At 42.3% G+C, this 27,013-nt stretch overlaps 1 protein-coding gene across 3 annotated transcripts in view; it reads right to left on the bottom strand.

Annotated features, from left to right (window-relative positions):
- The window catches only part of SERAC1 (serine active site containing 1), a 54,246-nt gene extending 30,324 nt beyond the window's left edge, over positions 1-23,922 (bottom strand). Inside the window, exons 1-10 of one of the 3 annotated variants that reach the window (XM_049904676.1) lie at positions 23,785-23,922; positions 23,456-23,618; positions 19,132-19,227; positions 12,135-12,171; positions 9,976-10,112; positions 8,433-8,522; positions 6,549-6,680; positions 3,056-3,177; positions 1,482-1,610; positions 666-779 (exon numbers count right to left, since the gene is read on the bottom strand). In XM_049904676.1, coding sequence (XP_049760633.1) covers positions 666-779; positions 1,482-1,610; positions 3,056-3,177; positions 6,549-6,680; positions 8,433-8,522; positions 9,976-10,112; positions 12,135-12,171; positions 19,132-19,222 — 852 coding nt within the window. In that variant the 5' untranslated portion in view covers positions 19,223-19,227; positions 23,456-23,618; positions 23,785-23,922. Of the gene's footprint in view, positions 1-665; positions 780-1,481; positions 1,611-3,055; positions 3,178-6,548; positions 6,681-8,432; positions 8,523-9,975; positions 10,113-12,134; positions 12,172-19,131; positions 19,228-23,455; positions 23,731-23,784 lie in introns of those variants that run through there. The other 2 variants (XM_049904666.1, XM_049904658.1) reach the window with 2 other exon arrangements.
- Between the last annotated feature and the right edge of the window lie 3,091 nt (positions 23,923-27,013).

Below are 27,013 nucleotides of genomic sequence, written 5' to 3' on the forward strand. Positions count from 1 at the left end.
AGACGATCTCGCCAGGGATGCCTGGAAAAACACAAACTTTGGACACCACCAGAGATCTACTAAATTAAACTCCCTATTGGTTAGCAGGAAATAGGCGTTTCACACGCTTCCTGAGTGATTTTTATGCTCTAATGTTGGAGCACCACAGATCGAAAGTTTATTGCTTTTTTTCTCTTTAAAAATAAAGAGCATGATGGAAAAGTCACCACGATGCCAAAGAGTTTAAAAATTACCAAGAGATGCTATAGTTACAATTCAAAAGTGTAGTCAGCCACGCATTTCCTTTTTTTCCTGCCACACCACATCTTTGGCAGATGTTTTAATAGAAATTAATTCCCTGATGATATTACGGGTAACAATGATCTGAGAAAGTAGGAGACGCTATTGCTGAAATGTAAATGCCATATTCAGAAGGCAGGTTGCTTCCTTTATATGTAATTAAAGGTTAAATCCATTTTAAAAAATTCTTAGCAATAATGAAATTCATGTATGATGCTTATTAATTCTAACAAACTGGGAAAAAAGCAGAAATTTAAAGACAAGTGAAAAGCTTATTTTTCTTCTAAAATAAATGAAGGCTGATCATTTCCCCTGCATAAACAAACCTTTATAATTTATTCAATGCAATCATATAAAGTAAACTACATTTTAAAGATGTAAGTTACCTCAGAGTGTTTTACTATAGCTTCTAAACAGAACATTTCTACTGTAGCTGAAGGAACTTTTCCAAAACTTTCAGCGTAAGGAAGTCCATTTCCTCCGAAACACCATAGGCCACCCTGGAATTAAGGTAATTAGAATTTTTATTGAAAAGAGTGACTAAATTTTCTGTTTGACAAAATATATCCCTGTACAAGATACAGAATTAGAATGTAGTAACATATAAAATATATACATATATATATATATATAGGGCTCTAAATATCTTGGCCACCACTAGTCTGTCAGTTTGAAGCACCGTGGTGGCTTGCATATTGCTCTGAGGCTGGAAGCTGAGCCACTGGATTTCAAATACCAGCAGGGTCACCCATGGCGGACAGGTTTCCAAGGAGCTTCCAAACTAAGACAGACTAGAAGAAAGGCCTGGCAATCTAAAAAAAAAAAATCTACTTCTGAAAATTAGCCGATGAAAGCCTTATAGATCACAACAGAACACTGTGTTTAGTGAAGCAGAGGGCCAATGAGGGCATGGGAGGTCCTCAGTGAGATGGATTGGCACAACCGTAACAAGGATGGACTGGAACACATCAGCGATTGTAAGGCTGACATAGGACCAGGCTACGTTTTGTTCCATAGTATATAATAAGGTCATCGCGAGTTAGAGTTGACTCTGGCAGCTAACAACAACAACAAAATATTTTGAAAGCTTAAAAGGGACTTTAAGGTTCTAAGTGCTAGCCCCGGGCACAATATCTTGGTAACAGTGGACACTCATAAATATTCACTGAGTGAGGGAGCAAGGAGCAAGCGAGCGAGCCTACCTTCTGAGCAGCCAGGCTCTGACTGCTTTCGCTCAGAGCCAGAGACGTAAAATACTGGATACATTCATCCACCTCTGTTTGCGGCAAAGAAGCCAGCAACTGCCTGAGCTCCTCTTCGATGGAGGAATCCTGAGTAAAAGCAAAAGAAAGTCTTCAAAAATAAGCTCAATAACTGTGTGCAACAAAAAGTACCCAAAGAACAAAGCCAAAAAGAAAAACTGGCAGAGATAAATTAGTGTATTCAGTCTTGAAAACAGGTAAACACACACCCAGGTAAATAAAGAACCATTTAAGTTTGAATCCTAGAGTTTCAGGTCTGCTACCTGAATCTGCAGGATACAGAAAGCTACGCCGCCACCCACTCATCGGTTCTCATACTACGGTGCCCGTGTGGTGCTAACGACCTAGAAGCTATGCCACCGGTACTTCAAACACCAGCAGGGTCACCGGCGGTGGAGAGGTTTCAGCAGAGCTCCCAGACTAAGACAGACTAGGAAGCTAAGCCTGGTGATCTACTTCCAAAAATGAGCCAATGAAACCATCACGGATCACAACATGCCATTGTCCCATGTAGTGCAGGAAGGGGGGCCCCTGGGTTGGACGCACTCAGAATTCACAATGGCCACAACGCTGGACTGAAGCACACCAACAATCACGGAGATGACGCAGGACAGGCAACACCTGTTCTGTTGTACGTGGGGTCGCCACAAGTCAGAGCCAGCTCAATGGCAGCTAACAACAACAAAATACAACTAGTGGTTTTTTAACCCAGGACCCATCACTCTCTCATCATCTCTAACAACTCCTAACAAGTAATCAGTTTTTCTATTTTCAAAAACTGATTGTTAACACAGAAGTTTTAAGATTTTCACTTTCCGGTCCTGGAAGGGTGCTCCAGATGCACACGTCAACGTTTACGGCAGCGGTTCTCCACCCAGGGTGGCTTCGCCCCCCAGGAAGCAGTCAGCGACGGCTGGAGCTGGACAGTGGTTAGGAGCCCCGCTGCTAACCGTAAGGCCAGCGGCCTGAGTCCACCAGCCTCTTCCTGGAGGCCCCGGGGGCAGCTCTGCTCTGTCCTAGAGGGTCACTGTGAGTCAGAATCGACTCAACGGCATGGGTCTGGTTTTGTTTGGTTTTTTTTTTTTTTGAGACTTTTTGGTTGTTACAACTGGGTGCACTACTGGCACCCAGCAAGTAGAGGCCAGAGGTGCTGCTCAACACCCTCCAATGCACAGAACAGCTCCCAGGACAAAGAATTATTTGGTGTTGAGATGGAGAAAGCCTGATGTATAGTAGCCTTAAAACAGTCGATCGGCTCACGGATGTTGATAAGGTCCAAAGCTACCCTATGGTGTACAGAGACTCCCGATCCCCACAGGAGGAAAATAATCCCAGGAGAACAGCACCCCCTGAGGAATCAAGAAATCTTTGTACGAAAACCGCTACTTCAGTTTTACATCCTGGGTGCTCGTGAAAAGTAGTCAAAAGCTATTTTTTGAAAGTTTATTTTACACCCAAAGAGAAGATGATATATTAAACTATTTTTCACACTCTGGATTAGTTTATTTACTTACTTCTTTTAAGGATGGCAAAGGAGGTGGTGGGAGAAAAAAGCGAAGATCACTCTCTTTGCTTCGTGCCAAACCAATCAGAGTTCTCATATCACAAGCTTGAGCGATTATCCTATATTGGTAATCTATTGTAAAAGTATATTGAACACCTAGATTAGTTTATAGCTGTTGCAAAGATTGAATGAATAAACTATTTGAAAGCACTCTGATTTCTAAACTGCTACACAAGTTTCTAGTTCAAAATTTCACAACTATTCTTTCACAACTGCATTTACAATACCTCTGAGCTAAAAAAAAATCCAAAATTTTCATGACTAATTTTACAATGAAGGAAAAAGGTATTTGCAATGAAGAAATTCTTGGTCTTGCAAAATTCTATCATGCCATCTCTGGCATCATTTTTTTTTCACCGAGGCCATATTTTCCACCTACTGATCCTTCTTCATTTTCAACTTTCACATTTCAATTATCAATGCATCTCGACTGCATGTTTGATCAATTTCTGACTGCAGAAGTTGGTAAAAAATCTTCAGCTTCGTCTTTGGCCTTAGTGGTTGATGCGTATATTTGAATAAACAGTCATATTAACTGGTCTTCCTTGTAGGCGTACGGATGTTATCCTACCACAGAGAGCATTGTACTTCAGGACAGATCTTGAAACGTTCTTTTTGACGATGAATGCGATGCCATTCCTCTTCGAGTTGTCATTCCCGGATACGACCGTCCGATTCAAAATGGCCAATACCAGTCCACTTCAGCTCACTAACGCCTAGGATATCGATGTTTATGCGTTCCATTTCATTTCTGACAATTTCCAATTTTCCTAGATTCATACTTCATACACTCCACGTCCTATTACTAATGGATGTTAGCAGCTGTTTTTTTCTCATTTTGAGTCATGCCACATCAGCAAATGAAGGTCCCGAAAGCTTGACTTCATCCATGTCGTAAGGTCAGCTCTACTTTGAGGAGGTAGTCCTTCCCCAGTCATCTTTTGAGTGCCTTCCAACCTGGGGGGCTCATCTTCCAGCACTATATCAGACAATGTTCCGCTGCCATTCATAAGGTTTTCACTGGCTAATGCTTTTCAGAAGTAGACTGCCGGGTCCTTCTCCCTAGTCTGTCTTAGTCTGGAAGCTTGGCTGAAACCTGTTTACCATGGATGACCCCACTGGTATTTGAAACAAGGGTGGCACAGCTTCCAGCATCACAGCAACATGCAAGCCCCCACAGTTGGACGAACTGACAGACACGTGTATGCTGTATGCTAAGCAAATAATTTAAGAAGCTGCGCTATATGAAGAAAAACAGGTCATCAGGATTAGAGGAAGACTACTTAACAACTTGCGTTATGCAGATGACACAACCTTGCTTGCTCAAAGTGAAGAGGACTTGAAGCACTTACTGATGAAAGTCAAAGACTACAGCCTTCAGTATGGATTACACCTCAACATAATGAAAACAAAAATCCTCACAACTGGATCAATAAACAACATCATAACAAATGGGGAAAAGACCAAAGCTGTCAAGGATTTCATTTTACTCAGATCCACTATCAACTTCCATGGTCAGGAAATCAAAAGATTCATTCATTGCCTTGAGCAAATCTGCTGCAAAAGATCTCTTAAGTGTTAAAAAGCAAAGATGTCACTTTAAGGACTAAGGTGTGCCTAACCCAAGCCATGGTGTTTACAATCACCTCATATGCATGTGAAAGCTGGACAATGAATACGGAAGACTGAAGAAAAACTGAGGTCTTTGAATTGTGATGTTGGGGAACAATGTTGAATATCCACGGAACGCCAAAAGAAGGAACAAATCTGTCTTGGATGAAGTACAGCCAGAATGCTTCTTAGAAGTAAGGATGGTGAGACTACAACTCACACGTTTTGGACATGTTACCAGGAGGGTCCAGCCCCTGGAGAAGGACATCATGCTTGGTAAAGTGGAGGGTCAGCGAAAAAAAGGAAGGCCCTCAATGAGATGGGCTGATACAGTGGCTCCAACAACGGCTCAAACATAACGATGACTGTGAGGATGGCATAAAACTGGGCAACGCTTTGTTCTGTTGCACTTGGGGTCACTATGAGTCGGAACCATCTCGATAGCACCTAACAACAACAACGAATTTCACAGTTCTCTCCAACTATACCTGGGTACCTGGTCACAACCTATGAAACTCTTTTTGAAAAAACAAAGCACGAATGTGAAAATGGATAGGTCAATACCAATTTCTCTAACACCTTTTTTTTTAATAATCGCAGTTTTCGAAAGCTTTGATGACTATTCCAAACTCCTGCAGTTGTACTTAGGTTGCTGTCCGCCGTGACAGTATTGTGCTTTGGCCTCCCGTGAAGTCTGTGAACGTTTCATTTGAGGTTCCAGATGCTGGTAGTTTGTTTTAACCCTCACGATTTAAACCTTCCCTTCTTTATGGACCAAAGAGAAAATTTCCTATCACAGCAACAGCCACTAAGGCAGACGTTCTTTTCAACAAGGGCAGTTCTTAGCTTGCGTGAGGGCTTCCCGACCGAGTGGGGAGCTTTCTCAGAATCTACGTGCCAGGGTCCTCCCGACTGCTCTGATACAGTGAGTCTGGAAGAGAGCCCTGGAATGCAGGTTGTAAGAACAATTTCTGTTCTGAGTCTCCACTAACATGAAATAAGCTCATATTTACATTACAAGTGATCGCAATTGTAGCCTCTAGTCAATCAACTAACAAACTTGTATGGAGTCAGGAATATTATTCTGAGACCTACCTTTTCTTTTAGAACCTTGTTCTTTTTTGTTTGTTGCCCCATTTTTACAAGGCGGCTCTACAACAAATTGTGGCTTAGTCCCTGGGCTAACCAGAGCAGGTCTGAACCTTAGCTCATGTACTTTCACTCCAAAACCAAGTGGCTTTTACAGAAAATGAAATTATTTTAAACACTCCTAAAGAATAAATGATGCACAAATCAGGTGCCTTTCACCAGTCATTAGTCTTAGAGCTAAGCAGATGGTCAAAGTAAAAGCAAATATAACCGTATGGTGCAGCAAGCAATTAAACAGGTTTCATTAAATACGAAATGATTGAAAATGCAAGCTCAATATTAAGCCGAACTGTCAGAATCAAGAGTTGATCCCAAGGAAATATCTAATTAAATCGAACTTTGTTCTGGTAGAAAGTTACACAAATCTATCTACTTCTGTTTCGAGGTTTTTCTACCGAACACATATGGCTAACTGGCCAGCGGTTTTTCACTTTATCGCCGAGGCTTCTTTTTTCAATTTTTGAAAAGTTGTTTTTTATACGTTAAGATCGCCTCAACTCTTTTCCTTACTTATGCTCTCAGTCCCTTTTCTTTTGTACCAGAAATCAGAGCTAGCTGGCAGTGCACTCACGCAGGTGGGTACATGTAGGTATCAGGTGGGGGTCTGGAGGGGACAGTTACCATGCAGGTGGGTACATGTAGGTATCAGGTGGGGGTCAGGTGGGTCAGGTGGGGACAGTTACCGTGCCAGTGGTGGGCCTGTGACATTTCCTGCACGGCCTGCAGCCGTGCTGCCTTATCACCCGACATACTGTTCCTCAGGAGCAGCCAGATGGCACACTCGTGGTCTTCCACGTCCACTGTGCTAAAGGTGTCTGCAAAACACAGGACAATGTGGATAGTCAAGATGACATCTTTACTCTCACATGTATTAAAAATTATAATCTAAAAATACTTGAAATCTACAAAAAAAGACTTGAATCCATTTATAACACCTAACAGTAACTGATGTATTTGTTAAGTGTATTAGGTGTCTGTATCTTACGTTTTATATACTATATTATTTCGTTACTTTTTTTTGCTTTTCCCCAAAAAACTTTTCATTATGAAAAATACCAAACAGAAGAACTGAAAGAACAGTATAGTAAACATCTATAATATACTTAACACGTCGAGCTTCAATAACTTATCATCTCGCCTTCTCTGCTTCCTCTATTTGCATGGGTAAGGAGTCCTGGATGTCGTAAAAGATTAAGCACTCGGCTGCTACCCGAAAGACTGGTGGTTTGAACTCGCCCAAAGGCTCCACAGGAAAAAGGCCTGGTGATGTGCTTCCATAAGGATTACAGCCATGAAAACCCTATGGGGCAGTTCTACCCTGTCACATGGGGTCACTTACGAGTGAAAATTGACTCGATGGCACCTAACAACAACGTATGCATGGATGTGTATTTTTTTTCCTAAACTAGTTGAAAGGGAGTTGTAGACATAACGACATTTCACCCTTTAATCACAGAATAAACCTCATTCTTCTACATAACCACAATGTCATTATCACACCCAAGAACACTAACAAAGACTTCCAAAGTCATCTAATATCCAGTCCAATTCCATATTAAATTTCTCCAACTGTCTCCAAAATATCCTTACAGCTGTTTCTTAAAACTAGGATTTAATTATGACTCTTTAGTCTCTTTTAAATCTAGAAAGTTTTCCCACCTTTTCTTTTTCACGAGACTAATTTTTAAAGAGATCAGGTCAGCTATCTTAGAGCTAGTGCGGATTTGTCTCTGAAATCTACATTTGTGATGTAATACTTTAATGATGAGAATGCATGAGAGTGATTTTCTAGCAAGTTTAAAATTTTGAAACTCTCGTGAAAAGGATAGCACATATTTAGTCTCAATATTTATTTACAAGTATCGAACAGCAATACATCTATAAAGATGGAAGAAAGAAAACTGTTGAAAAATACTGAGCCCTTAAGATTAAATACAACCTACACACGTACACCAATGTTCGCTGCAGCACTACTCACAATAGCCAAAAAACGGCAACAACCTAAACGTTCATCAACGGACGAATGGATAAACAAAACATGGTAAATCCACACAATGGCTTATCACTCAGCCAGAGAGAAATGACGTTCTGATTCACGTGCCAACATGATGAACTTTAAACACATGACGCTGGATGAGATCACCGTCACAAAAGGCCAAATATTGGATGATCTCACTTATAGGAAATGACAAAAGCAGGCAAATGGATAGAGACCCAAGTCGAGGGTGAGAGGGAAGGGAAGAGGGAGAGTTACGGTTTGGGAAACAGTGAACCGTTCACGGTGATGGAAAGTTTGGCATCAGTGAAGGGTGATGGTTGCCCAACATGCTTAATGTAATTGACATCACTAAGTCGTACACCCGAAAAATGCTGAACTGGCAAATGTGTAATATGTTTTTACAACAATAAGTAAATAAGAAGATTAAATAAAACCTAAGAGAACAATGTTAACCAATCAATTTTCCATAAATATACTAAACATCAGCATAAGAAATGGAAAAAAATTCTCAAGCTGATCATCTAATGACTTTCAAATTACTGATAAGGATTCCAAGTTAAATACTTACCAGCAAATGGACTCCGTAATATCTTGGCTGATGTTGCCAATACCTTCCTCACTGCTTTGTGAAGTTCTTTTCTTGCCTGGTAGGTGATTCCTAAAATGAGTATAAGCTTAAATGAAACCAAGTATGCACTCTTAATGTATGCTCCGATACCTCAAAGAGAAATGCATGAAATAAACTCCAAAATTCTTTTTCCCACAAAGAAAATACAAAATAGCATCATTCTTTTATTTTATTGTCACTATCAATGCAATATTAAAACAATATGGGGACATAGAGTTATAGACCCCAAAATAAGCTCACTTTCCAAGTTAGGCAAAAAAACAAAACATTATCTAACTTCTAACTAAAGCTAACCAAAGTCCTCATACACAACATAGAATCAGCTACATTCAGGAAAATGTCCCTTGAAAACAGCCCATCTCAAACTGAAAACTGGAGATATCTCACTCACGAGATGAAGCCTCACTACACAGGTCTACTGTAGGCTATAAAATGATCTGTTCAGTCAAAATGCTAAAAATGCTAACCCATCATTAAAAAAAATAGATTTCAGGTCTACTGCAGGCTATAAAATGATCTGTTCAGTTAAAATGCTAACCCGTCATATAAGCAGGCTGAAATACAGGAAGGTGAGGTGATCACGAATACCAGTAGGAGAGCTGTGGTAGCTACAGGTGGTGGATGGGGGAGGGGCCAAGACCGCCCCCTTGGGAAGGTTCTGTGCTTCCCTAAGAGTCAAGGCTGACGGGGCAGGCGCAGGCGGCTGAACCGTCCAGTGCGGCAACTCATCAGGCTACAAGTACCCTGATAAAAGGACACTGCTCTGCTCTAAAATTCCACGTTCACCAAGGAAACCTGTGACTGCTAGTCAGGCTTCCATGTGACCTAATACTAAGGAGGAGGCATCCTAACTGGTGCTACTTACTACTACCCGTTGCCATCAAGTTGACTGACTCAGCTTCCTGCAGGACAGAGTAGAACTGCCCCGTAGGGTTTCTTTATGGGAGCAGACTGCTGCATCTTTCTCCATGGGGCAGTTGGGTGGGTTTGAATCACTGACCTTAACTACGTAACCACTGCACCACCAGGGCTCCTTCCTACCTGGTAAGGACAGGCCTTTCAGCCTCCATAAATACGTACATTGGCTGGTATTGATGCTTATGAGTAAGTCTCGTGACTTTAGTTTGCTTGAATACATCCCTTAAAGCAAAAATATCTCTGAGCTGAATGACAAAACTGTGTTTTCATACTTGCCAAACTGCGGGCCCCCACTGAGGTCTGGGGTTATAGGTTCAAGCTAAAAGAGTCATCTGATCCTAGCTTCACATTGTTAAAGCAGGGTTGCAAGCTTGTATTAAATGTGGAAATCCCATATTTGGGCTTCCATTAATTTTTTTCAGAGCTTGATTCTCACAGGGTTTGGTGATTCTCAGAGTTAGCCAAACCTATTTTATTAATTGGATGTTTTAAATAGATTCATTTTTAAATTCAATTGCTAGCTTCCATTTTTCACAAAGACAAGATTATTTTACTATAAACTTACCATGATTTTCTCTGTTATCTAAAGACACTGTATTGACGTATATATATGACTTTGTTTTTTCTTTTTCTACCACTTGAGTATCTAGTGTCAAGGACTTCTTCAGGGCCAGAACTTCATATGTAAAAAATAAAGAACCTCTTAAAGAGAAACAAAAAAAAAATCACGATAAATATATGACCTAAATGTAACCTAGTCTTCTTTACTAAGCTTTTCATAGTAAACTTTTTATACTTATTGGGAAAAATAACATAGATACAAAAACACACATATAACATTTACGTGCACGCATGTGTTAAACACTCAGTTTACTGAATAATAATACCTGCATAACCATATAGAAATAAGAAACAAAAGTGACAGCACCCCAGAAGTCCACATGTACACTCCCTGATAATGATCTGTTCAGCTTTCCATGTAATTCTTATTCTGACTTTTATTATAACGTCCTCGCTTTTTTTTAATAGCTTTACCACTTACACATGCACCCTGCAACAAGAGAGCTCAGCGCTGCCTGTTTCTGACCTTTATTCTAGTGGAACTGCACTAGGTGTACCCTTTGTGCAGCCTGATGCTTGTGAGGCATCCCCGCGCTGCGTGTATCTCTAGCCTCCGCACTTCTCTTTTGTGGGCGTGTGAGTCATCCACGGTATACACACACCACAATCTATCTATCTATCCCACCAGACATGGGCGTTTCCTGCAGGCAATGCTACCCCACATCTTCCATGTTAGCATGTGCTTCTCCAGGGCAGTGTGTATACTTTCCAATGGTATACACACTGTTCAGCTTTACGAGGTAATGACAAACTGTTTTTTCAAAAAGGTTATACCAGTTTATACTCCCATCTCTAGCATCTGAAAGCTTTTGGTCTCCTAAGAACTAAACCTAAATTCAGCTTTTACATGTGAAATGAAGTTTGGTGTGCAGCCCTCAATGGAGATTTTTTTCCCCAACTAGACTGAGCTACGGCCACCAGGTAAATCCAGACACAGGTGCATCCTGTCGTGAGCCTTCTCCTGGCCTTCAGTCTCCAGCCTAAAGCAAGCAAGGGGCAGAAAGGCCAGACACTGGCCAGAGAGAAACTCTCAGGAAGCCTCTCCTCTCTTGGGGAGCCTATCTGAGCAGCCGGAGAGACCACATGCGTGGAGAATTTTTACACTTTCCATGAAAGACAAAATTCCTTACCAAAAAACGAGGGGTTCTTTCTACTCTATCCCTGACTAGAATCTAGACAAAGAGACTGCATTACAGAAAAGGATATATGTTTATTCTCTGCCCAAAACGAGTCAAAGGAAAAATCACCTAAATATGCTTTGGCTTACATTACAACATGATGGAGAAACACCATGTATCTGGGTAAAATGCAAAAGTGTAAATTCTATCCCCATCATTTTAGCATCTATGAATTAGCTTTTTATTTATACTAGTGAAAAAAGAAGTATTACTAATAAATGTAGTAGACTACTATTATACGTAAATTGAACGAATATAGTCCCTGCCCCCACAAAAGGGCAAAAGGTAAGAGAATGCTGAGGAACAACTGAAGGAGCGAGACCTGCGCCACCCTCTGGAGGCTCGTAACGGGGGAGACGTGACTTGTTCTCCCACTCCACCTCCATCTCTGAACCTGAGTGGTAATTTAAGAGATTCTCTAAAATAATTTTGACTACTGTGTTTTTTATACAAATAATGCATGTGTTATGCCAGGACTGTTTTACTTAACTTCATCATTTCCACGTGTTCTATGCGTGGGCTCATTACTAACATGGGCATGTTATTTGTGGAAAAACACGGTAGGCTCATTTTTTACTTTCTTCACCCACTTCAGAACTTAAGACAAAATGCTGCCCACTGTGGTGATTTAAAATGTGTGAAAGCTAATGAGAGAATGCCTGCTATGTATGTATCAGTTACTTTCCTCACAGCCCCTGCTGGAGGGAGGCAGAACCCCCTTGCCTATTGGACCCAAGAGAAAACAGGCCTCAGACAGGTAAGTAACTTGACCGAGATAACACCTAAGTGGCAGAACCAGTGATTAACCCTTCTCATTCCAAAACCTATACTGTTTCATTACCCCGGGCTACCTGTGAATCATTTCCCCTGAGATTTCAAGTAGTAATGTCACCAAATCAATTAGTATTTCCCAGTGGACACTTACCCTAGAATAAGGGAGCCAGTAAACTTTATAATATTTCCTTCAAAAAGAAAGGAAAAAAGTCAGTGTGATGAAACTCAGTTTTAAACATTTGACACAAAACAGGCAACAGTGTTAGTCTCTACTTGTATCATATATAATCACATAAGACATTACTGATATTTTCCCGTGAATAGAGTCAGTTGCTATCAACATACAGTTTCCTATTCACAGATATAAACATTCTAATCAACAAGTACTGGGCACACAAATACAACTATATTTATGGCCTTTCACTCTCATTGTCCCGTTGCCCCACCTCCAGTTCCCCCAGGCCTCATCCCACTACTGAAATTGCCAGACTACAGGGGTTCCACTGAAGACATGCCCTGGAAGCTACTTCTCTCTGGCTCCTTTCGTGGTTTACAACCAATTAAAGAAAAGAACGGGGAGACTGCTCCCTATCACTACCATGACTGTACCAAGGGATTGGTGTCTCCAGTAGGGACACAGAAACCCTGGTACCATAGTGGTTAAGAGTTTGGCTGCTAACCAAAAGGTCAGCATTTCAAATCCACCAGGCACTCCTTGGAATCCCTGTGGGGCAGTGCTACTCTGTCCTATAGGGTCACTATGAGTGGGAATTTGACTCCACGGCAGTGGGTTTTTTTGGTTTTAGTAAAAAAAGGACACAAAATGAATTTTCCCAAAGTAACTATGTTACAGTTGGTGATTAAGTGCCATATGTAGGGTAGCCCCACTTTAAATACACACTGCACTCTACAAACTCATTTATAAATCCTTGTTTGAAACTTGGAAAGCATTTTTTTAAAAAAAAGATTAAAAAAATCCTAGTGGCAGACACACCTAGTTGCCTATTCAGTATACATAAACTTCTTAATCCTTACTAACACAACTTTATTGCAAGAAATATCTCATTTCCCAGATGACTCTGCAGTGTGGCCAGTGAGATAGAGGCGGAAGTCGCTAGGGAGAGATCCCTTCCCAAAAAAAAGACAAAGCTCCATAAGGCAGCTTTTGGCCCTTTTGCTTTCCGATGTCCAGGGATTCAGCAGCCACCTCGCAACCATGAGGAGAAAGACACACACTAAAGATAATGGGGCAGGAAGACAAAGGGGATAAGGTGCTATTTCTGCTCTAAATTGTCTGCGCTGAACACAATCTTAACTGATACCTACCACCCACGATGGCTAGGTACCAAGTCCAGCCCACAAAAATCTATTTAACCTATAATTTATTTGGTGTCTAGAGGTAGTATTCCCTTTGTTCAGAGCTTCAACTCATGCGGCCAAGAACACAACTGAGGGAGAAGGAGATGCTCCTGGCTTGACCTCACCTATGCATCAGGCACTGGTAATGGGAATTCCCCGTCCCCTCCCCCCCACTCTAGCATCCCAGTGGTGGGTCTACCAGGTGGGGACAGCACAGTCCCGGCAGGTCTGCGGGGTGAAAGTTGTGGCACATAGGGCTGCTTGGCTGCAACTCCCTGGGACATTCTTCCTTCCTGGACGTTTCCCCCACCCCTACCCTGTGGGCCCCAGGCATTGGCCTGGGTCCCCCTCTACTGCTACCACTAAATTATCCCTTTTCACTGGGCCCCTGGGAACAGACAGAGTCTCACAGCCTTTCCTTCTATCCAAAAGTAAATTCATCACTCTTGCTCTTGAGTTTGTTGTGCTAGAATTGATGAGAGAAGCTCCCTTCCCTGACCCCTCTTCTCTTTTTATATTTAGAACATAGAATCAAACAATTTTCTACATGAAAGGATCTATCTGAAAAGCAGAGCTATTCTAAAGACCAAAAGGAAGCCCCATGAGGACAGGGACTTTGTCTCATTCAACACTGTGTCCTCAGAGCCTCGGATAGTATCTGGCACATAGAAGGTCAATAAGTATTTGTCAAATGGATGAAAGATGACTGCAAGGCATAGAACGCCTTTGTGGAGGATGATTTGGTCTTTTAGTCCTGGTTCTGACAGTAGGACCACACCTGAGGCCAATGAGCGAGACCGACCCAACTAAGAGGGACAGGGCCTGATTAAGGCATGTGAGGGCCCCAGGCACTGATAATCTGTGGAGCCCCAGCCTCTGCTTACTCAAGCATTCAAACAGGATACGCGAGTTTTATATATTCATGCGTGTGTGTGTGTGTGTGTGTGTGTGTGTGTTAACTATCCATGATGTAACTTTTTAAATGCAACTTTTTTATACTAAGGAAACCCTGGTGGCGTAGTTGTTAAGAGCTACAGCTGCTAACCAAAACGCTGGCAGTTTGAATCCACCAGCCATTCCCTGGAAACCCTACAGAGCAGTTCTCTGTCCTACAGGGTCACTATAAATTGGCATTGACTCGACAGCAATGGGTTTGGGTTTTTTGTTTGTTTGTTATACTATGCAAAGGCATTCTACTGTGTGAATCGTAACAAATTATGGATAACGTTGTGAAGAGTGGGAATTCTTAGTTGTGCCCATGAGAAACCTGGACATACATCAAAAGGCAGTCATTCAAACAGAACAAGGGGACACTGCGTGGTTTTAAGTCATGAAAGGTGTGCATCAGGGTTGTATCCTTTCACCACACTTGCTCAATCTGTACGCTGAACAAATAATGTGAGAAGCCGGACTATATGAAGAAGAACGGGGCATCAGGATTGGAGGAAAACTCATTAACAACATGCATTATGTATGATACAACCTTGCTTGCTTAGGTGAACAGGACTTGAAGCACTTACTAATGAAAATCAAAGACCACAGCCTTCGTATGGATTGCACCTCAACATAAAGAAAACAAAAATCCTTACAACTGGACCAATAAGCGACAGCATGATAAAAGATTGAGGTTGTCAAGGATTTCACTTTACTTGGATCCACAATCAACACTCATGGAAGCAGCAGTCAAGAAACCAAAGACGCATTGCATTGGGCAAATCTGCTGCAAAAGACCTCTTTAAAAGTGCTGGAAAGCAAAGATGTCACCTTGAAGACTAAGGTGCGCCTGACCCAAACCATGGTGTCTTCAATCACTTCATATACATACAAAAGCTGGACGATTAATAAGGAAGATCAAAGAAGAACTGACCCCTTTGAATCGTGATGTTGATGAAGAATATTGAATATACCTTGGCTGCTAAAAGAATGAACAAATCTGTCTTGGAAGAAGTACAACCAGAATATTCCTTACAAGCAAGGATGGCGAGACTACAACTCACATACTTCGGACATGTTATCGGGGGGATCAGTCCCTGGAGAAGGACATCATGCTTGGTAAAGTAGAGGGTCGGCAAAAAAGAGGAAGACCCTCAATGAGACAAACTGACACAGTGGTTGAAACAATGGGCTCAAACACAGCAACAACTGTGCGGATGGCTCAGGACAGGGCAGTGTTTATTTCTTTTGTACACAGGGTCGCTATGAATCAGAACCGACTCGACAACACCTAAAAACAACAACAAATGATATTAAAAACTGAACATAAAATTGGCATATGTCATTTCAGCGGAATGAGATGAAGTGGATTATAAAATTTTCAGTGGATGCGTCGTACTAAGATTTTTACTATACATCACATTTTCTACAAAAAGAATATTTCACGTATTCTACAACAAAGAAAATGAGTTGGTGAACTTAGTTGTTTCAACAATGAATGTAAAATTCTGTTGATCTCCCACAATGAAAAATGGACTTTCACCAATTTTGTTTTAAAAGGCTTATACTTCAACTTTGATACTTATTCTGTAACAAATGCTATTAGAAATGAACAAATGTAAAGATGTCATAAAACAAAATTTAATATCGGAAAACAAATATTATAACAAACTACTGTATTTTTAGATAGATCTCTCATCTTTAACATGTTATAATTAAAAACACTTCTATTCTTTGCTCTTATAAATTCTTCAGTTATTTCATCACAATTAAGTGGCTGAACAATATCTATTTCCATACACAATAAGGATAATGAGTCAAGTCTTTCTTGGATCTTTGTTGTAAGCTGAGGGTTTTTGAGTCCCCTTAGGGACAAAAATGGGCATTCTGTCGTGTAGTTTGCGATCATTAATGTTAGGAATATGCGTAAAGCCACCTCAACATTGGGAAATGCGCATTGTATTTTGTCTTCTATTATGGAATCATACATGCCTACATGAGTAAAATTCGTCTTCCCTGAATCTGTAAACTTAGTTCTCATGTAGGAATGAAACTGTCGCACTTCTCTGTAAAGGTCTATATTTTAGTCATCAGGATAAGCCTGCAGTAATTTCTTGGATGTCTTCATGCATGCTTCATTAGGTATGATCACATTACTTAAGAAGGAAAATCTACTGGAAAGAACTTCATGCACTTTTGCCCTTCTTTTCATGCAAGATTCACACGTGTCAACGATGGGGTAGTTACATGGCTTCGTGAAATTGATCTCTGGCACTCAATACTTCTGGTGCACTTCTTTCATTTACTTGTTTCTTTCTAATGCTTCTGTGACGGTGAGCTGCTTGATAATCAGTATTTGGCAGTATTTGTCTTACTGTTTTCAAAATCGTCTCTTCAATTATCTATACAGCCTGTAATGACTGGCAGTTGCTGTCGTTCTTAGGTGGCGTCTAGTCGGTTCCGACTCATCAATCAATCACCCTGTGTACAACAGAATGAAACACTGTGTGGTCCTGTGCCATCCTCACAATCATTGTTATGCTTGCGCCCATTGGTGCAGCCACTTTGTCAATCCATGTTGTTGAGGGTCTTCCTCTTTTTCGCTGACCCTCTACTTTACCAACCATGATGTCCTTCTCCAGGGACTGATCCCTCCTGATAACATGTCCAATGTTTCTAAGGAGCTTTCTGGTTATAATTCTTCTAAGACAGATTTGTTTGTTCTTCTGGCAGTCCATGGTATATTCAATATTCTCTCCCAACACCATAATTCAAAGGTGTCAATTCTTATTCGGTCTTCCTTATTCATTGTCTAGCTTTTGCATGTATATGAGGCGACTGAAAACACCATGGCTTCGGTCAGCTGCTCTTAACCACTGCCACCAGGGCCACAGGCATAGAGGTTAGAATTTACAACACATATTGGGGGGACATAATTTGATCCATAACAAACACCCTTCCCCCAATCGTGTCATGTGGAGACATCAATCTGGGGGATAAGAGAGTGAAAAATTCTTTAGTCACAGCAGAACAGCAGACAGGCACTAGTAACAGCAGAAACCCAGGACCCAGCAGGAGACAGAACTTGGAGAAGGCGAGTCAGAGGCAGGGAGGAAGCAGAAGCCAGTGTCTGTGAACAGAGAAGCGGCAGCAGAGCAGTCTGAGAGCAGCGGGCCAAGAACTGAAACGAGCTGAGGGCTGAGACAGTACTGGAAGCAGCGGAGACCCAGAGTACAGAGGGGCTATCTGCCCAGCCAGGGTGCAGCCTGTGTAGGGGTGGCCCTGCCGCAGTTGTGTTTTGAGAGTTGTGGTGACACTGGCCCAGGCTTGTCCTGATGCTGCTGGGTGAGAGCTGGACCAGCATGGAAGGGGGCAGAGCACCTGCTGACACCTAAGACTTGCCCACCCAGCGATATAAGAGTAAACACTGGCCTTCCATCGTTATTTAGAAGTGGTTTCTATCATTGTCTGCTATCTACTTTCCACATGCTAACGCTCTAGGAGCACCTCGTGTGTTCTGGCTCTGACAGGATGGACGTGATGTTTATGGAGGAACAATTATCAGTGAAAACCTGTGTGTGCACAGTAATTCGTATTGTGTGAATAACCTGTTGAATGAGTGGGACCGTAGTGACCCAGGCCAATCTTTTCATTTTGCAAATAAAGGAAATAATGCTCAAAGAAGGTAATTTATTTCATTCTACTATTCAACAAATAATATTTGAACGTCTACTATATGCCAGGTATAATAACAAGCAACTGAGAATATAACTGTAAAGAAGACATTTCCTTCTCAGAGTGTACAGTCTGTAGGGGAAGTCAGACAACTAAACCTGTTCTAGTTCACTCTACAGGATAAGTGACAAGATCTACCTGCTTTAGGGTGTCAGGGACAGTAGATGAGTGCTAAGCTCCAACAGGGCAAGAACAAACATCTTGTGTGCTCGCCACTGTCTCCCCAGATCCTAATACAGTGCCTGGCACAAAACAGGAGCTTAAAAAATATCTGTTTAATGAGAATACAGTGATATTTAAGTTAAGCTTTCTAGTTGTCGTCAAGTCAATTCCAACTCATGGCAACCCCATGTGCGTCAGAGTAGAGCTGTGCTCTGTAGGGTTTCCAATGGCTGATTCTTTAGATCACCAGGCCTTTCTTCCAAGGTGCCTCTGGAAGGATTGAAACCTCCATCCTCTCGGTTAGCAACCGCGCATGTTATCTGTTTGCACCGCTCAGGGACTCCAAGTCAAATTTGTTGTTGTTGTATTGTTATGTCGAGTCGATTCCAACTCCTAGTGAATCTATGTGACAGAGTAGAATTGCACCATAAGGTTTCCTAGGCTGTAATCTTTACAGGAGCAGACCACCAGGCCTTTTCTCCTGCAGAGCAGTTGGTGGGTTTGAACCACCGACCTTTCAGTCAGCAGTCAACCTTTTGTGTCACCAGGGTTCCTTAAGTCAAGTTTAGAAAGACAAATATAAATTTGATGTGAAAAGTAGGGTAGGGAAAAGAATTTCCAAGGACAGTGAGTGTGTATGGCTCTGGGCCTACAAATTTAAGGTGGGCCATTAAAATAGAAAAGGAAACCCTGGTGGCGTAATGGTTAAAACCTATGGCTGCTAACCAAAAGGTTGGCAGTTTGAATTCACCAGATGCTCTTTGGAAACTCTAGCGGGCAGTTTTACTCTGTCCTATAGGGTCGCTATGAGTGGGAATTGATGCAATGGGTATTAATACAGAAAAGACAAATCTGAGGCTCATTGTAGCTTAAATATATGTGTGTGGGCCCCCTGGAAACCCAGCCACCATCACGGCCCCATGTCTACACTACGGCCCTGCTGGTTGAGCTGTACTCACGGAGCTCTCGCCAGTAGGTGCTGCTCTTCAGCGAGGGAGGAGACGTTGCCATCCTTCTGCCACAGGCTACACAACAAGCAGCCAGGGACATTCTGCCTGTGGGGAACAGTTACAGCAGGCTTAATGGAGCACGTGATTTAAGATGCATCTTTTGACTACAAAAACATGTCAACATTACAGCAGACTGTCCGCCAAGTTCGATTTCCCAAGACCAGAAAAAATCTTTTCGATTAAAAGCATTTTTTTCTCCCTTAAAAACTTTAAGCAGACTTGTTAAAATAACATTTTTGGGAGTACTTTATTCTTCTTCAAACTGTGTCCATTGGTGAGCAATGATTGATAGGAAATAAGAAATACAGATTATCAATCAGAATACAAACATAGGCATCTAAATGTATTTATATTATACAATATATACAATGTATTTATAATAAAAACCCATTGCCATCGAGTCGATTCTGACTCATAGCAACCCTATGGGACAGAGTAGAACTGCCTCACAGGGTTTCCAAGGAATGCCTGGTGGATTTGAACTGCTGACCTTTTGGTAAGCAGCCCAATGCTTAACCACTATGCTACCAAGGCTCCATGATATATATATATATATATATATAACATATATGTATATATAAAATACATATACATACATAAGTTTGATAAAAAGAGGCGCTACAGAAATGAGAAGCTCTGTCTGAGTGGAAGATATACTTAGGACCCATGGACATACAGTAAAACCTGCAAAAGACGGAACCTATGTAAGGCAAAAACCTGTCAAGAGAAGGAAAAGTCAGGTATTTTCCACTAAAAGGTTCAAGAGAAAAGTGGTGACTGTGCCCTGTCAAAGACTGAAGACTTGTGAGGCCCGTAAAAACAATGCAGTTCCATCGAGTTCCCGCTCTCACAAGTTTCACTGTATTTAGTTGTTCTCTAGCTCCCTCAGGATGGTACCCAACATAGTTAAATTTTTTTGAAATTTAATCGTTGGCATAGTGTCAAAGAAAGAGAACCGTCGCCCAACTAATTCATCAACTGAGTAAAGATAATCTAGTGTGATGCAATGGCTTCTAGAACAACCCAGCATTCTAGAACCATATCCATTTATCTTTGGATAATGAGACTTTTTTCTTTTTGCTATAAAGGAAAAGGTGCCTTGAGAGTCTCAAGTGAGAAATGGTCCTTTGGTTGAACATACAGAAAACCTTTGGCAGGTTTATGGAAAATGGGGGGAAATCATTTGGTGTACACTTAAGAAATAGCCACTAGAGGTTTTTTTATTTGCGGAATCAAATTTGTAGGCCCCGAAACACAGACACTCCCCTTCTTCGTGAATGTTCTTCTCTCTGCCTCTTTTCCTTGTCAAATTCATACTCATCCTTTTGGTCTTCACTTAAATATCACCATTCTCATCCAGCAGACACTAAGCTCTCTAGCAGATAATTCTTACACATGTGCCCCTACGTCCTATAAAGCTGTCCGGTTAATTCCTAGGCCCCATTTTGCCCCCTCTTTTAGTGGCACAGTGGTTAAGTGCTCAGCTACTAACCCAAACATCGACGGTTTGAACCCACCAGCTCTGCGGGAGAAATGTGCGACAGCCCGCTTCTGTAAAGATTTACTGCCTTGCAAACCCTATGGGGCAGTTCTACTCTGTCCAATAGGGTCGCTACAAGCTGGAATCTATCTACTGAACAGCAATAGGCTTAGTTTTGGCCTTATTCTGTACATAATGAGCCCTGGTAGTGCAATGGTTATGTGCTTAGCTGCTAACCAAAAGGCTGGTGCTTCAAATTCAGCCAGTGGCTCTGTATGAAAAAGACCTGGTGATCTGCTCCTGTAAAGACTACAGCCTAAAAAACGCATGGGACAGTTCCACTCTGTCACACGGGGTTGCTATGAGTCGAAAACTGACTCAACGGCACCTAACAACATTCTGTGCGTGCTTAAGACAGAGGGAAGCCGTAAGACTGGGCCTTTACTTCCAACAGATTCCGAATGTACCAGTTTTTCCTATTTTCTGAAAGATGAAAAGAAATAGCCCGATATAAAAAAATACATAGAAATATTTAAACTCAGCCACTCAAAAAAAAAAAGGGAGTAATGCTGTCACGCAAGATACGTATTAATACTGTCAATGAAGGCCTACAGAATACACATCATACATTAATAGACACTTCCTAATAACTATTATAATTTCATCAGCTTCTAATTTCCAAAACAGTTTTAGCAGCCCCAAATATTTTCACATTTGCTTTATTTTTCTTCATATAAACAAATTATAATCACTTAAAGGTTTTCATTCTGAACCATACCCTACAGTGATAACACAAGATAAAAAGCTTGTAAATTTTTCTTAGTTGATGTGATTCTATCCTGTTCACATCAAACTACTTAACAAGTAGCCTGGTGGCACAAAGGTTAAGTGCTCGGCTACTAACTGAAAGGTTGGCAGTTCAAACTCACCCAGCAGCTCCATGGGAAAAATGCCTGGCAATCTGCACCTGTAAAGATTATAGCCTAGAAAACCATATGGGGTAATTCTAATCTGTCATATGGGTCTCTACGAGTTGAAATCGACTTGACGGTACATAACAACAACAAACTTGTAAAGGTTATTGCTTCTGATTTTTTCACTTGTTTAATGGGCCATGGTTACTTACCTATGAGATGTGTTGTTGTTGGGTGCCGTCAAATAGATTTTCAACTCACAGTGACCCCATGTGACAGGGTAGAACTGCCCCATAGGGTTTCCCAGGCTGTAATTTTTAGGGGAGAAGATCGCCAGGTCTTTTCTCTCCTGGATCTGCTGGTGGGTTCGAACTGCCGACCTTTTGGTTAGCAGCTGAACGCTTAACCATTATGCCATCAGGGCTCCTTAGTGGTGGATTCCGATCCATTGCCAGAGTCCATTTTGACTCATAGCGACATAGGTATGTTTCTGGGCTCTCTATTCTGTTCCGCCAGTCTACTTTTCTATCCTTGAACCAACACCATACTGTCTTAATTTTTATAGCCTTATACTAAGTTTTCATATGTGGTAGGGAGAGACCAATTTCTTCTTTTTCAAAACTGGCTTCACTATTCTTGGTCCTTTGCTTATGAATTTCAGGTTCAACCTTACAAGTTTCATGGAAAACCATAAAGCAATTTTAACTGGAATTGCACAAAATTGAGGAAAACTGCCATCTTTATAATACTGAGTCTTCATATCCATGAATATGGTATAACTCTCCATTTATTTGGGTCTTTTATGCCTTTTAACAATTATATTTTTCTCTTCCTAAAGCACTAACCAGCTTTAGTTTGATCAATTTCTAAATACCTTCAGTTTTGACTTCTGTTATGAATAGTATCTTTGGCTACTATTAAAATTCCTAGTTAGTTATTGCTGATGTACAGAAGTTATTTTTGTATTCAGCAACCTTCCGGAACTAAAGGCTACTGCTGACACCTCCTAACCAAAGTAGCCGTTCCCTCACATCACCACCTGGTACCTTCTTGATAACTGATTTGTTTAGTGTCTCTCCCCCCAACTAAAATCGGTTACTTGTTCACCATTCCATCCCCCAGTGTCTAGAACATGTCAGCATATATTAGGTGCACAAAAACGTGTGCTGAATAAATGGATGAAGGCTTTAAATCTGGATGATTCCCAGAAACACAGGAAGAAAAACAAGTTTTGAAATGAGGATGAGAGATAAGAACTAGTTCTCTCTGACAGGTGGAGTCTAGAGTCCACACAAGTCATTAATATGCTGGCACCAGGCCAGCACCTGAAGTTCAAGAATGCCAGTTCAATGTGATGGAACTGAAGATGTGGTCAAGGATGAGAAAATAAGCCAGAAGGAAAATAAGCAGAGACACCTGGGACCTACACTTAGGGGCAGATTAAAAAAAAAAAAAAAACCTAGAGTGCAACAATATGGAAGCCAAAATGAGGACAAAGATTTGAGGGTGAGAAACAGGGAAATCAATGGGAAAGCTAGGTTCCTAAAAAGTCCCAAGAACAAATGAGGTTAAAAGCAGCATAAGCTTAACTGGGGAAGTACTAGTTAACCTCAGGAACAGAAAGCCAGAATCTCTCAACCGGTAAAAAGAAAGCCTGTGGTTAAGAGCTCGGCTGCTAACCGAAAGGTCGGCAGTTCGAATCCCCTAGCCGTTTCTTGGTGACCCAGTGGGGCAGTTCTACTCTGTCCTAGAAGGTTGCTATGAGTCGGAATCAACTCGATGACAATGGGTTTTTTTTTTTTTTTTTTGAGGCTACAGATTAGAATCGGGTGAAGGAATTAATTTTAGAACCTTCTGGGGTTTTTCCCTTTGAAATTACCGTTATGGGGTTCATACAGCTATCCGCACTGAACCTGTTCAATCGCAGGGTCTGGGGCGAGCAAGCAGCTGCGGTCGGAAGCTCAGACTAGGGCGGCGAGACTGCTCGTTGTCATCATCTTTTCGCGACTACGAGCCCGGGCTCACGGCGCCGAGGGGTGCACCTGGCCTCGGTGGGAACCGGGGAGGATCAGGCCCTGAGAGCCGGGTCCGCGCGCAGTCGGGGCCCGGCCAGGCGAGCGGCGCGCCCCTCGAGGCCCCGATCGCCCGGCCACCACGCGGCCTCCCGCGCCCGCCGCCGCCCGCGGCCCGAGCCCACCTCCCTCCTACCTGCCGGCGCGCGGACGCGGCCCGCGCGGACGTTCCCACGGGAGCCCGGCGGCGGGCGGAGGCGGAGGCGGAGGCGGAGGCGGAGGGCACGCGCCCACCGCTGTCTGCGGCTCCCCGCCCGCACCGTCACGTGGCCCGCCCGCCGGCCCGGCTTGCCCCGCCCCCCGGCCCGGGCCCCGCCTCCCGCCGGCGCTCTCCGCCCACAAGAGCGACGTCACGCGCGACGCAGCTGCGCAGGCGCACTCTGTACGCGACGCCGAGGCGCACCTGGGACAGTGGGCGGAGGTGCGTAGCGGGCCTCGGAGAGGGAAAGTGGGGCGCGTGGAAGCCAGAGGGGCCCCTCAGGCGTTAAGTCGTGTATTTCCTCGGGAAGAGGCATTGCCCCAAGCGCAGGTGCGGACGCGGAGGGGCGTAGCTGGCTGGGCGGTTTCCCTGGAGCACACATCCCTGGTTTGGTGGGGGAGCGCAAGACTTGAGACCTGGTCTGTACCTCCTTTTTTTTTTTTTTTTTTTTTTTGCCGGGAGCTACGGCTTCATCTCTCTGCTGGGTCTCCTCATCTGTAAAATGAGACGGTTGGACTCACTATGATTTTAAAGGCCACTTTCAGAACTGCCGTGCTGTGATTCCTTCCTGCCAGGATGCTAACTTTGATCACGTCGCTGGGCGGGAAAGGGAATCTTTTCAATAGTGGACGTGTTCTAAACCCGCGTTGGGCACGCTGGTGTGGCTTGTACCGCCTGCTGTTGTTAGGATTGACAGCGGGTAAAATTTGTCTGCAAGTAAGATTTGCACATGGTTAACATTCCAAATAGGTTCATTTTACTCTTGTTAAAAGATGAGAATGTCTGTGTGTTTTCTTAATGTCAGCCCCTGTGTCTTTCGTAGACTTAGATGTTTAATGAACCAGATTCCTGAAGTATGTTGAAGTTGATGCCTTTGAATTTTATGTTGCCTTGCCCCTTTTCTCAGCATTCCTGAGGTCATCTGTGCCTTCTGACTGGGAAAAGATGGTCAACGTCTTGAAAGGAGTGCTTATAGAATGGTTAGTAGCTTTGATACTTCCAGTTTTAAATGTACATATTCAATCTTGATTTTCTTGTAAATTTTAATTCGGTGTTTTTCTTTTGGGGGGGTTGGTTTTAATTTTAAAATCTGGATAAAATCAAGTCTTTTAGCTTCCTCAACATCAGTTTTCTTAAGCTGTATAATAAGTGGGACCGATTTTGCTGCTAAGCTTCTTCTTAGTGCCAGATTTCAATGTCTCTTAAATTGATAAAATTGAGATTATTTCCAACAGTTTTTCATCAGAGGCAGCATGTTTGATAGATTAACACTCTTCAGAGAAGTAATGCTTATATTTTCCTGAAACCATCAAAGGTTGCCTAGAATTTTAGAGCCTGCAAGGGTTTAGGAAATTCCTAAATCTTCCCCATTGCAAAGAGCAGCCCATGAAAAAAAAAGACCAGCTGGAAAAGTCTTCTGAAGACCTTTGCACACATCCCAGAGGAGAAACTAGAAACCATAATGGTCAGGGCTGAAGTCTTTCAAAGCACTCTATCTTAGATCTTACTTATAATACAGGTTTGTTCATACACGTGTATATACACACGTGTGTATGTACATACATGTACACATACAAATACATGTGATGAGTCTCTGGGTGCCAAAAACACTCGACTGTTAGCCAAAAGATTGGCAAGATTGGCAGTTTGGACTCGCCCAGAGGGCACCTCAGAAAACAGACCAGGCGATCTGCTTCCAAAAGCCTTAAAAACCCTATGGAGCAGTTCTCTGCACTCATGAGTCAGCATCAACTCAACAGCAACTGACTACAACAAGTAGAGGCATTCAAGGATTTGACTACAGGACTGTGGGGGCTGGCAAGTTTAAAAACAGTAGGTTAGTATTCTAACCAGGGACTCAATAGAAGATCCCAATAGAATGGAAGAAAAATGTAGAACAAAACTCAGATTCCTAAAAAAGGGCAGACTTACTGAACTGATGGAGACTAGAGGAGCCCCCGAGACTATTACCCTAAGATACTGTTTGAAAATGGAATTGAAGATCTTACTGTGGGTCGTCTTTCAGCCAAGTAATACATTAGCTTATAAAATAAATAGTGTCACCCCTGAGTAATGTGGTTCCTTAAACAATTAACGATATGAGACCAAATAGTCAGCATTTACCCAAAAGCAAAGGTGACAAGGCAAAGAGTAGAAAGGAAGCTAGATCAATGGAAACAGAACAGACACAATGGAAATTATGAGAATGCAGATATGTTGTAAACATTGTAACTTACGGCACGGAGCAATTTGTATAAAAATTGTTAAAGGGGAACCTAATTTGCTGTGCAAACTTTCACCTAAAACACAATAAAAATTTTTTTTTAATTGTACTTTAAAGTTTTACACAGCAAAGTAGTTTCTCATTAAACAAAACATACATTCTGTTTTGTGACATCGGTTCCCAGCCCGACAAGTACCTGCGCTTTCCCTTCTCAACCTTTAGTTCTCTGCTACCAGCTTTCCTGTCTACTCCTGCCTTCTCGTCCTTGCCCCTGGGCTGGTGTGCCTGTTTAGTCTCATTTTGTTTTATGGTCCTGCCTAGTCTTTGGCTGAAGAGTGAACCTCAGGAGCAACTTCATTACTGAGCTATAGGGGTATCCGGGGACTATATTCTTTGGGTTTGTCCAGTGTCAGGGCTGTAAGTCTGGTCTGTTTTTTGTGATTTAGAATTTTGTTACATATTTCTCTCCAGCTCTGTCCAGGACCCTGTATTGTGATCCCTCTCAGAGCAGTCAGTGGTGGTAGCTGGGCACCATCTGGTTGTGCTGGACTCAGTCTGGTGGAGGCTGTGGTAATTGTGGTCCTTTAGTCCTTTGAACTAATCTTTCCCTTGTGTCTTTGGTTTTCTTCATTCTTCCTTGCTTCCAACTGGGTAAGACCAGTGGAATATCTTAGATGGCTGCTCACAAGCTTTTAAGACCCCAGACACTACTCACCAAAGTAGAATGTAGAACATTTTCTTTATAAACTTTTATACCAATTGAGCTAGATGTTCCCCAAGACCATGGTCCCCTCAGCTCAGTAATTCGGTCCCTCAGGGAGTTTGGATGTGTCTGTGGAGCTTCCACAACCTTGCCTTGGACAAATTGTGCTGGCTTCCCTAGTATTGTGTACTGTTTTACCTTCACTAAAGTTACCACTTAACTATTATCTGTTGAGCGTT

Source organism: Elephas maximus, chromosome 1 (genome assembly GCF_024166365.1).
Source record: "Elephas maximus indicus isolate mEleMax1 chromosome 1, mEleMax1 primary haplotype, whole genome shotgun sequence".
Taxonomy (NCBI): domain Eukaryota; kingdom Metazoa; phylum Chordata; class Mammalia; order Proboscidea; family Elephantidae; genus Elephas; species Elephas maximus.